Source organism: Harpia harpyja, chromosome 21, assembly GCF_026419915.1.
Source record: "Harpia harpyja isolate bHarHar1 chromosome 21, bHarHar1 primary haplotype, whole genome shotgun sequence".
In the NCBI taxonomy this organism is placed as follows: domain Eukaryota; kingdom Metazoa; phylum Chordata; class Aves; order Accipitriformes; family Accipitridae; genus Harpia; species Harpia harpyja.
Genome location: NC_068960.1, coordinates 17,802,198 through 17,813,646, shown reverse-complemented (window position 1 = coordinate 17,813,646; position 11,449 = coordinate 17,802,198). Strand labels below are relative to the sequence as shown.

The 11,449-nt window shown below is 60.1% G+C and overlaps 1 protein-coding gene across 1 annotated transcript; it reads right to left on the bottom strand.

Moving 5' to 3' along the window:
- Window positions 1-3,444: 3,444 nt before the first annotated feature.
- LOC128134969 (glucagon receptor-like) lies at window positions 3,445-10,046 on the bottom strand. Its single transcript, XM_052773356.1, has 13 exons — window positions 9,180-10,046; window positions 8,834-8,930; window positions 8,389-8,496; window positions 7,981-8,102; window positions 7,769-7,875; window positions 7,498-7,654; window positions 6,890-7,049; window positions 6,630-6,690; window positions 6,369-6,438; window positions 5,824-5,912; window positions 5,473-5,611; window positions 5,117-5,158; window positions 3,445-4,972 (listed from the first exon to the last, which is right to left on the bottom strand). The coding sequence occupies exons 1-13, from the start codon at window positions 9,255-9,257 to the stop codon at window positions 4,901-4,903; spliced, it is 1,302 nt and encodes a 433-aa protein (XP_052629316.1). The 5' UTR covers window positions 9,258-10,046; the 3' UTR covers window positions 3,445-4,900.
- Window positions 10,047-11,449: the final 1,403 nt, after the last annotated feature.

The window sequence follows — 11,449 nt, the reverse complement described above, 5'->3', positions numbered from 1 at the left end:
GTGTATCTGTGCTTCCTGGGGACAGTTGTGGGGCACTGAGGTAGGTATGGCCCATGCCGATGTGAACCTGCCCTGCTGGCAGCTTGTATGTGCTTGGCAGTGTGCTCAGCTGTGTGGGGCTGCTTTCTACTCATGTTTAACTCTTAAACTTAACATGGCACACTGTTTTTTCATCTTTAGCAAATGACATGGGTATATGCATGTGGGTGTCTAGTGCTAGCTGTGCAGCAGGCAGTGGGACAAAGCTGCAGGAGATTTTACCCTGAAGAATTAGTTTTGATGAGGTGGAGCCAATTCTCCCAAAGCAGCATCCCTGAAAGCTTCTCGGAGTATTGAGGCTGTTCTGGGAAGAATATTTTGGGCTTTGTCCTTCATTCCCTGTTACTGGAGGAATGGTGGGGAGTGCCAAGGCAGTTTGCACTGCCCTCTCCCTAGCCTTTGGTGGTGTCTCTGGCTGCACTAGTACAGGGTTGTCAGTGCTGTGTCCCTTGGAAGCCCAGACTTGAATTTAAGGCAAGATGCCTGTGGGGAAAGGGGAAAAGTTTTTGTCGTGGTTTAACCCCAGCCAGCAACTAAACACCATGCAGCTGCTCACTCACTCCCCCCCACCCAGTGGGATGGGGGAGAAAATCAGGAAAAGAAGCAAAACCCGTGGGTTGAGATAAGAACGGTTTAATAGAACAGAAAAAGAAGAAACTAATAATGATAATGATAACACTAATAAAATGACAACAGAAATAATGAAAGGATTGGAGTGTACAAATGATGCGCAGTGCAATTGCTCACCACCTGCCGACTGACACCCCGCCAGTCCCTGAGCGGTGAATCCCTGCCCCCACTTCCCCGTTCCTATACTGGATGGGATGTCACATGGTATGGAATACCCCGTTGGCCAGTTTGGGTCAGGTGCCCTGGCTGTGTCCTGTGCCAACTTCTTGTGCCCCTCCAGCTTTCTCACTGGCTGGGCATGAGAAGCTGAAAAATCCTTGACATTAGTCTAAACACTACTGAGCAACAACTGAAAACATCAGTGTTATCAACATTCTTCACATACTGAACTCAAAACACAGCACTGTACCAGCTACTAGGAAGACAGTTAACTCTGTCCCAGCTGAAACCAGGACATTTTCATAGAAGGAAAAAAAAAAAAAAAAATCAACCAACCAAAACCCAAATGAAGGGGCCTAGGAGCAGCTGGAGAGCAAGGGAAGCCCTGGCTCAGCAATGCCTTTAGAGCTGGGTAGGCTGTATAGGAAAGTGGGTGGCTGGAAGGAGAGACTACACAGACTTGGAGCTGGCTTTGCTAGGTCATAGGGTGGAAGAAAGGGGTTTTTTGGGGGGTAAGATGGTACATACAATAGATTGTAATGCTTGGGGGCCTGGGAAAAGGGGGAGGTGAGATGCAGCAGTGTATGTATGAAGGAAAAGGAGAGCCCCACAGAAAAGGTGCTGCAGGAACCCAGATGCAAAGGCTTAAAGGGGTGCTAGAGTAGCCCAAGGGGGACAGCGGGGAGAGGATTTTATAGAATAGTGTTTCCCTGGGGAGGCAATCCCTTAAATGGAGGACTTTAAACAGCATTCATTGCTGAAAGGGTGGCTGTGCAGGCAGCAGGGAGTCTGGTGCTACCCTAAGGCAAGCTGTCCAAATAAAATAGTATTTGCTGACTTGGATAAAGTAATAAAAACTGAAAACCTGTTTCTGGTGTGTGGGTTTCTCTGGAGGGAGATGGGGTTGTAGAATCATTAATAACCTCACTAATTTATTTCAGGACAATCCATAATACATACAGTGCTTTCCAGCTTCCTCTCCCAGGTGGTCACATGCTGAGGGGTCTGGGACTGCCTTATCCATGGCTTCCCAGCCCTGCCTGGCTCCTGTCGGAGGTGACACCCTTGCAGCACTAGGTGGGTAGGTGATGTGGGAATTCATGTGGTCAGGCAGAGCCAGAGCTGCAGAGGAAGAGCATACACAGGTAACAAAGTATGTGCTCCTCTGAGGGCTCAGCTCTTTCCTTCCTGGCCCCCCAAAAGATCCCAGTTGCATGACAAAAGTTGTCTCTGCACTAATTCAGAAATGAGTTTAGGCCTTGTTGAGTTGTGTGCTGGTATTTTCCTCTCAGGATGAAGTACTGATCTTGTGCCCAGCTCTGGTCTGAGACTGGTGGGAGCTGTTGGTGTGACTGTGCTCTTCTAAACCTTCAGCCAACCTCTGATCTGTCACTAGAGACAGGCAGGTGAGAGGATGCCAGTGAGCAGCTCTCACAAAAGTTTTAAATAGGGCAACATAAAAATCTCTTTCTGGTCAAAACTAAAGCTCTTGGTGTGTATTTCAACACAAATTAAGCTGACTTGGGCTTTGGACTGGTGGGAATGGAGCAGAGTCACTCTCAGATCCCTGCCGTCTGTCAGTCCTCTTGTGTCCTACAACAGCCTGACAATGGGCCAGTGTACGGCCAGGGCTTTCTGCCTCCATATGCAATTCTGAAACTGCCAGGAGAGAACTGGAAACGGCTCCCATATCGTGCTATAATTCAAGGTCCTTGATGTTTAGAACTGTTACTTGTATTGTCTCAGCCCCCTCTTGCACACAGCAGCATTTCAGAGAGTACCTCGAAGCACGGGGGCCAGTGCTCATCAGGGAGACTAACCTGGATCTCGAGAAGAGGGCCAGCTTTCTCCTCCCAAGGCAGTGTGGCCTCTTACAGCTTTGGCATAAGCTCCTGTAGCAGTCCCCCAAGCGCACGCACCGGTGTTAGGCTGCTGGAGCTTGCAGCACCCAGCAAAGAGCAAAGGAGAATCCAGACAGCGATCGAACTCCTTTCCAGGAGAAGCTACCTGCTCCCTTGGTCTGTGTGTGACAGCTCTGCTGGTACCAGAGCGGGTGTGTGATTTGGGTTGCCATTTCTATTATTTATCACTATCATCTTAAGTGTTTTATTTTGCTACTTTCCTCTCTATAATCCTAGGGCAGGGAACACAGTGCTATTTCAAGCCAGGGGCTCTGGGTACCTGTTTAATACCCCTGTAATGGAGCATGTGTGCTCAAGTGCAAATTGGTGCCCTTGTATATGCAGCCTGAGAGCTGTTTCCCTCCCTCAGAGCAGACAGAAGCAGCATGCTCTGCTTGCTGAAAAATAAATGTTTATTTACACCTGAAAAGAGATTTAATGTGCAAAATGGTCTCATGGGTTACATTGATCCAGGAAAACTCCTGCTTGACTCTCCAGCCTTGAACCCAGCTGCAGCTGAGCCTGGCACAGCCTCTTTCTGTGCTCAAGGCAACCCTCCTTGAGACACTGCAGCTGTAAGAGGCATCTGTAGGTGAAGGGGGCTGGAGGTGGAGAAGCACCTGTGTCCAATTGCATGTAGTGGAGAGTAAGAGCTGCTTTCTCCCTCTGGCTGGAGAAGTGCGCTTTTTTTTTTTTTTTTTTTTTCTCCCCAAGGTAAAGCATTGCACAGTAGGAATGACTGACTCAGCAGCATGTCTGTCCTGCTATGGAAGGTAAAAGCAAGGGGGCCGGGGCAGTGGTGGCATCTGCTGCTGCTCCCAGCTCTTACTGGAGAGCACCAGGGCCACTCCCAGGGAGGGAGCCATAAGCCAGATGTGAACAGCACTGCTCAAACTGCACAGGCTCGGATGCTTCACTTGTGACAGCAGAGAGATGTAGATGCTCCTGGGCTTCCTAGGGTTCACCAGGCTGCTTGACAAGTGTAGGCAGCTAATGTGTTGGCACCCTACTGGAAAACAAAGATTTTGAACCCCAGCTGTTGCACAGCTGGGCCCAGAAATGCCCCGCCTTTTGCCAGCAAAACTGTTCCTGAGCGGAATGTGGTTCCTGCCTGGGACTTCACAGCTCTACCTGCTGCAAAGGGAGAGGTGGCTGGGCTGGATGCTGAGCCTGGGATGTGGGAGGTCGGGCTCAGCTCCCAGCGAGATGATGCTCTCAAGTCCTTAACTCTCTGTTGTGGTTTTCCCCTGCCACCAAAGGAGAAGCAGTGCTGCCCTTAATGCGCAGGGTAAATACAACAGTCAAAGTGCTCAAGTGCTGCAGGAAACTATGTGCGTGCCTGCTGCCTTGGCTCTGCTCGCTGCAAAGGGGACTCTGGAGGGATCTGCTGCAGGAGGGGCTCAGAGAGAAGGAAACCTGGCATTTTGTGCAGCTGGAGAGCAGCGAGGAGGGAGGCAGGTGCTGATGTCATGTTCGATGCAGAGGCAGCACCTCGCTATGAAGAGCTTTGTTGCAGAGTGACTCTGGGATGGATGTCTTGGAGCTTGCAGGCCGTTGGTGAGATGGTCCTTGCTCAGGGCAAGGAGAGTAGGAAGGTGATGCCCTGGATCAGAGCAGTGCTGGCATGGCCCAGGGTGCAGCAGGAGCTGTCTGTTCATCTGGGCACTGGGGCAGCAGATCTGTGCAGCAGTGCCAGCCTCAGCAGCCTCTCCCATCCCCTGCTGCTTGCCTTCTGCTGATGGCCAGGCTTCCTCTCCAGCCACCGTGCTCCCTTTCCATGGGTGCCCAGGTTGGTGTGGACGGGAAGGTGGTTTTCCATGAGCACGTCTGGTGGACAGAGGTAGCTGATGGTGTACAGGCAGCAGTAGAAAGCAGCAGGTGCCTCTCCCCATGCAGCTCACCAAGCCCAAGCAAGGTGAGGCTCTTCTGAAGGGGCAGCGATGTCTGGTAAGAGCCAAGGGTGTCTGCCTCCCCTTTGGACCGCAGCGGGGGGGGGGGGGATTGTCCCCTCCAGCAGCTCCAGTGCTCTCAGGTGTGGCACAGCTGAGACGCTGGTCCCAGCCCAAAGCTGCAGCACGGCTTCCCCACGGCCCCCTGCCCTCCAGCCGGGTCCCCGTGCCCCTTGCAGCCAGCAGCCCCTCTGCTCTGGCTCTGCGGGGCCGGTTGCCGCATCACCGGGTGCAGCAGAGCGCAGGGTGGTCGAGCTTCCAGAGCTGCCACTTCTTCTTCATCTCTGACTTCACCTGCCATGGCAGCGGAGAGAAGAGCTTTTCCCTGGCCGTGCCTTCCCCGCAGACCAAGCGGGCGAGGGGTGGGTTGGCAAAGCCACCAGCCGAGGCAGGGCTGAGCCCCAGCGCCGGGCAGGAGAAGCTGCAGTGGGTACGTACCTCCTTATTGGCGAAGCAGTACAGCACGGCCACCAGGAAGCCCTGGATGGAGAGCAGGGGAGTGAGTCCCCACCGCCACCCCCTCTCCCAGGGCTGGGGTGGGCTTAGTCTCCCCAGGTCATTTCTGGTCACTTCTGGGGCCGAGGTTCCCCCTGCCGCCACTGCCTCGGAGAACACAGGAGGCACCGTCACGTGCTCAACAACAGGGCTGAGGGTGGGACAGCCGATGTCCCCCTCCCCGAGTCCAGCCACAGGCTGGGGAACCATGGGAAGAGCGAGCTGGAAGGGGGACTCCCTAATTCTTGCTCCATGGTGTGCCCAGGGCAGAGCAAGGACATGTCGTGCTCCCACCTCACCTGGAAGGAGTTGAGGAAGAGGGTGAAGAACACCTTGACGTAACGCAGGATGCCTGTGGTTTGCTCATCAGTGGCAAAGATGAAGACGACCTCGTGGATCCCGAAGAGGGGGATGAGGGTGAGCGTGGCTTTGGCCAGCCTGAAAGAGCATAACGGGACCCCTCCAGCAGCGAGTACTAAAGGGCTGGGGCAGAGGTACAGGCAGGGATGAGCTCTTCATTAATCACAGGGTGGTCGGTTAATGATGTGCATAATAGAGGAGCAGGGTGGAGGTGGACATGGAGGTGGCATGGCCCCAGGAGCAGGACCAGGGAGGACCCAGGACTGGCCAGCCTCTCCCTCCTGGCTCACCGCAGCTTGTAATCCGCATAACCCTTCTGGTTAGCACGGAGTTTGGCCAGGATCACCTTGAGGATCCGCATGAAGATCAGCAGGTTGATCTGGGAGGAGAGACAGCGCAGGGGCACACATAGCCCAGCACCCGCACCCCTCACAGCCCACCCTGGCCACAATACGCACCCTCGGGGGCTGCAGGAGATGGCACCCCCCTGTACTGCCAAGACTGCTGCAGCCCATCAGCGCTGGGTCCCCAGAACTGCCCTTCCTCCCCAACTGCCATCCCAAAATCCCGGCTAGGAAGCAGCAGGGGCTACCCCCAGCCCCCTTCTCTGACACTCAGCACAGACCCCCAGAGCCTGGGGGTTAGCAAACTGGTGCAAAAAAAAAAAAAACCAAAACCCATGTGCGTTTAGCATGATGCCTTGGAGGCCAACCGCTCCCTCCTGGGCTGTGCTGGGAGCTGCCCTGGGGGTTGCTGCCCTCCCTGCCCAGGACCGGGAACAGGACCTGAGCTGGTGTTCTCTGAAAAGGCATGGGGCTGGTGGGTGCCCCCCTACCAGGGAGGCGAGGAGGATGGGGATGCGGATAATCCACCAGTAAGCCATGTTCTCATTCAGCGCCCAGCACCTGCCCAGGGAGACACGGAGAGCAGCACCATCACGTCGTGCCAGGGGGTGCAGGATGAGACCCAGAGCGTGCCAGCCCCGGTGAGGTGGGTCAGGGACCCACAGCAGTCTCCATCCCACTCCCCAGATGAGCCCAAACCCCAGCCTGGGGCTGAGCATCCCGGTGGGACCCCCCCATCCCTCTCCACTCACTCCGCATTCTCCTTCAGGTACTTGGCGGCCATCCAGGGCACCACGAACACCACGGGGGTCCCTGCAAGTCACACAGCAAACCCTGTAAAACCAAGCACCCACCTGAGCTGAGAAACCTGCCCCAGGGCGAGGGACACCGTGGGGATGCCCAGGGTCAGCAGAGCCCCCACCCCGCACCCTCCCAGGGCCGGTTTGGGCCATGGAGCTCGCCGACACCGGGTACTATCCCCAGCCCCACCGCACACCCGGGTGGCCCCTACCCCATCCCAGGTAGAGGTAGAGCCTGTAGTAATTCTTCTCGGAGAAGACAGCCCCGATCAGCAGCTTGTAGAGGTAGACGGCTTCCACCAGGAACCAGTAGTGGTTGGCCAGGATGCAGTACTGCATCAGCACCTGCGCCGCCCGGCAGCCCAGTGCCGCCTGCGAGAGGAGACCTGCCGTGGGGCCGGCAGCATGCCCACGGGGGCACGGGTACCCCGAGAGCTTGCCCAGAGGGTGCACAGACAGCATAGGCACCCTGAGACCTCATCCATCAGGTGCATGGGCAGCACGGGCACCCCAGGAACTCATTCCGCAGGTGCACAGTGCTATGCAGGCACAGAGCTCACCTACCAGGTGCCCAGGTACCTGAAGAGCTCACCCACTGGGTGCATGGGCAGCACAGGTACCCCAAAAGCTTGCCCACCGGCTGCGTGGACACCCCAAGAACTTGCCCACCAGGTGCACAGGCACCCCAAGAGCTCACCCACCGGGTGCCTGGGGCTGCATGGGCACCGGCACCTGGCTGCACACCCCTCTCCAGGGCAAGGGTCCCCACCCCGATTCCAGCCCAGCATCGAGCGGGGCCCCCCCATGGGGCAGCACTTGCCTCGTGGCTCAGCAGAGCCTCCCAGTCGGCCACCTGCACCACCTCCATGCCCCAGCGCTTCTCCAACAGCGCGTCCTTCACCATCACCGAGGTCGCCCGCAGCCCGAAGGAGGCAAAGAGGTTGGCATGGATGTAATTCCTGGTACAGCGGAGCTTCCTGCTGAGAGCGAGGGTGTTGGGGGGCCGGGCAGGTGGCAGGGGCACCCCTCGGCTCGGCCATCACTGGCTGCAAAGGACAAGGGGCAGGATGACGTCCCCCCAGCTCTTTTACCTGAAGACAGTGAGGACGAGCAGGGCAGAGACAAGGGTCAGGAGCGACAGCGAGTACCCCACGGTGTAGAGCACCTTGAAGCTCACCATCAGCTGGTGGGCACCCTCCTGCAGGCGAGCACCACGCCGGTGAGCCCAGGCAAGCAGCACCCACCTGTGCGGCCGGGGTGCCCCTGCCTGTCCCTGCCCAGCGGGCGGGCCAGGGCATCCCACCTCCTCGGCGGTGGACTCCATCTCCTCCTCACACTGCGAGTAGTCCCGCCAGGGCTGGCTGCCATTCACCGTCACCCACTGCCCATCGGCGCCGCACCTGCGGCTCACCAGCCCGTGTTTCACTGCGGACATGAAGCACCGGCACGTTCCCCTAGAGCTCCCCCAAACCCCTCTCCTGGGACAATGGGTCAGACTCTGCTCAGCCCCAAAGACCCTCTTCCAGGGCAGGCGTGAGTGGGGCATGAGCTGGCTCTGCTCCATGCCCCACGTGTCCCCTTATCCCCAGGTCTGCTTGTGGGTCCCTCTCCCCCCGGCAGTGGGCAGGAGGGGAAACCCCGAAAGCCTCTCCCCCCACAGCATGGCTCAGCCCTGGCTTCCAGCTCCAGGGTGGCAGAGCATCATCATCACCTTTCTCAAACCAGGGCAGATAGAAGGGACAGGAGACATTGACGGCGGTGCCGGGGCTCCCGTCGGGCCAGCAGGCATACATGTCAAATGTCCGGTTGCAGAAGAGCCCTTCCAATGGCAGCAAGAGGGGGGAAAAGCCAACAGTCAGATGCTGGTGGCACGACCACATCCAGCCCTGCCATCCCAGCCTGCTGCCAGCACCTCTGAGGGAGCCAGCATCACCCTGAATGGGGCCCTGGTGCCCCACACCAGCCTTGGCCCCCTGGGGCATCCCGGCCCTGGGCATCCCATCCGAGATGTGGAGACCCTCATCAGTCCCCTGGCTCATCCCTCCATAGGTGACCGGCATTAGAGGATGCTGGAGGAGGGATAAAACCCAGCCCCAGCTGTCGCCTGGCTCCAAGTGTCCCTGCATCTGACCCCGAGCCGGGGCACAGCCGGGTACCTGCCGGGTAGGGCTCGCTTGCCATCCTCCTCAAGCACTCATCACGGTACCGCATCCACTCCTCGAAGGTCTTCTCCAGCACCCTGGCCCCACCGTTCTGCAAGCCCAGAGCTGGGTCAGAGCCTCTGGCCAGCTGCCATGCTGGCCTGCCCGCCCCACCGCGGTGCCCACTGGCTCCCCAGCCAAGCCGGCTGCCTGCGTCCCCCCCGATAAGCTGCTGCATTCTGGCATCCTCGAGATGGGCAGGAAAATGTGACGAAGCCAGGGCCGAGCCCATTTGCAATGGGTCAAAGCCCGGTAGTGCCAACCCCGGTGCCCCATGGGCCAGCCCCAGCTTGCCCCTTACCGGCACAGAGGAGAACAGGCACATCCAGGCAAGATGGACAAGGCTCTGCCGGTACCCAGACCAGAGCATGTCCCTCATGGCTGCCCCTGCCAGCCTGCGGCCAGTGCTCCCAGTGCCAGGGTGCGTCTTGGGCTGAGCTGGGGACCCGGATCCTGGGTGAGAGGCGGAGGACTGAGGACTGCATGGCTCCGCCAGCCACCCATGCTGGTGTGGATGAGAAGATGCACTCCCCGAGGCAGCGGAAGAGAACCGGGGCACAAGTGCCAGCCGCAGGCACGTCCTGGGCTGCCACAGCACCGGGTCACTTCCCTGCTGAAGCCAAAACCTCGGGGAGGATCAGGCAGAGCAGCCGGGCCATAATTGGATCACACCTCTTGGCTGAGCCTTGCCAGCTTCCACGCCACCGCTGCCAGCCCCCGGGGCAGCTGGCAAGCAAGGGGGCTGTGATGCTGAAGTTGGAGGGGAGCAAAAGCCATCCCGGTAACTGATGTGACAGCCCCAGTGCCACCGCTGCTCACCCTGGCAGGCGGCCGGCACCCCATGGGTGGCCTGTTGCCACCAAGCCCAGGGAAAGGGTCAAGGCTGCAGGGACACCCCCAGGGGAAGGCAGTGAGACCTCGCCGGGGGCTCCCCTGGGACCCGCCGTGCCTCCCCCAGCCCCACCGCCTGCCAGCCAGGATGGGACCCCCCAAATCAGCCGCACCCCATCACCTCCCAGTCCCGTTCCCGCTTGCAGAGACCACCTCTGCAGCCCCCCGTCCCGCACAGCCCAGCCGGGGGGGCTCCGGAGGGAGAAACAGCCCGGCTCCCCCCTACCGGGGCTCCCCGGCCAGCACGGACGGCCGCAGCCCTGGCCCCCCCCCGGGGGCTCCCCATCGCTCCAGGCTTGACGACCCCAGCCAGGGACCCCCCTTCCAGCACGGACACCCCCCGCTCTGTGCCCACCCGTGCTCCCCGGCCAGCACGGATCCTCCCCGGTCCCCGGTCCCCGCTCCCCGCCCCGGGGGGGCTCCCCGGCCGGTCCCGCTCGGTGCCCGCGGGGGTCCCGCTCCGCCCGACTGTGCCGCCGCCTCCCTCCGCCCGCTTACCCGGTCGCAGCCCCCGGCAGCCCCGCTATTACCGGCAGCCCTCCGCAGCCCCGCTATTACCGGCAGCCCCGGCTCCGCGACGTGAGCGCGGTGGCGATCGAGCGGCGTCTGCGGCGCGGCCGCCTCCCACCGGCGCCGTGCCCCGAGCGGGGCGGGGGGGGGGGAACGGGGTGGGGGGGGCTGGGGGGCGGCACCGCCTCCCGGGGCTCGGGCCGGCCCGACGGGCCCCGGGGGTTCCCGGGCGCCGCTGGTCCCGCCCCCGCGGAGCTCCGGCACGGCCCCACGGAGCCCCGCGTTGCATCACACGAGGACGGGGATGGGGGTGCAGGTCCAGCCCTGTCCGGGGTCCCCGGTTGGGTCCCACGGGGATGGGGATGAGGGTCCAGGACCAACCCACTGGGGGTTCCCAGTTGCACCACATGGGGACAGGGATGGGGGTCCAGCCCTGCCCAGGGTCTCTGGTTGCATCACATAGGGACCAGCCCTCAAACTGTGGGTCACAGGGATGGGAACAGGGGTCCAGACCCCCTCGGTCTCCCCCAGAGCCCCCCCTGCCATGCAGCCCCACGGAGAGTCACGGGCGTCCTTCGCCTCCCAGGTTTGGCAACCCGACGGCTGTCCCCTGGGCTGGGTGCTGTGGGGTGCCGGCATGGCGGCAGCCCCTTGCCGTGCAGAGCCCTGTGCAGGCAGGGTGGGCTGCTGGGGGCCACCCTCCCCTGGGGACAAGGAGCAGGTGGCCCTGGGGGTGATGCTGGATCCAGCACAGGGACACAGCCCATGACATGGGTCCCATCGTCCAGCCCCAACAGTGGGGAAACCACAAGGGCAGGGACAAGCTATGGGGCAAGCCCGGTGGCCCTGGTCACGCCGCCTCTCCGGCTGCTCCATGTCCTTGCAGCGGGAAGGAAGCGGGTCTGTGCTAACCCACGGCTGCCTGGCAGGGCAGGGCTCATGTCCAGCCTGGTGAAGGGCAAGCGAAGGTGATTGTCCTATCAGTGGAGCAGGTGGAGGAGATTTAAAGGATGGCTGAGCCCTTCCTGAAAGTCCCTGCGGACCCTCCAAAGATGAGCAGTGGAGCCCCTCCAGACTCCCATCTCCCTTCTAGTGCAGCCATGCCTCCCTCTGCCACGGCTACCAAAAGTGCCTGAAGCTAGCTCTGCCCTGCAGCGGGATGCCAGGTTT

Coding starts and splice junctions, on each gene's coding strand:
- LOC128134969 (XM_052773356.1), bottom strand. CDS start 9,257: ATGAGGGACATGCTCTGGTCTGGGTACCGGCAGAGCCTTGTCCATCTT. Junction 8,931..9,179: donor GCCTGTTCTCCTCTGTGCCG/GTAAGGGGCAAG, acceptor CTGGGCTTGCAG/AACGGTGGGGCCAGGGTGCT. Junction 6,439..6,629: donor TACCTGAAGGAGAATGCGGA/GTGAGTGGAGAG, acceptor CTCCCTGGGCAG/GTGCTGGGCGCTGAATGAGA.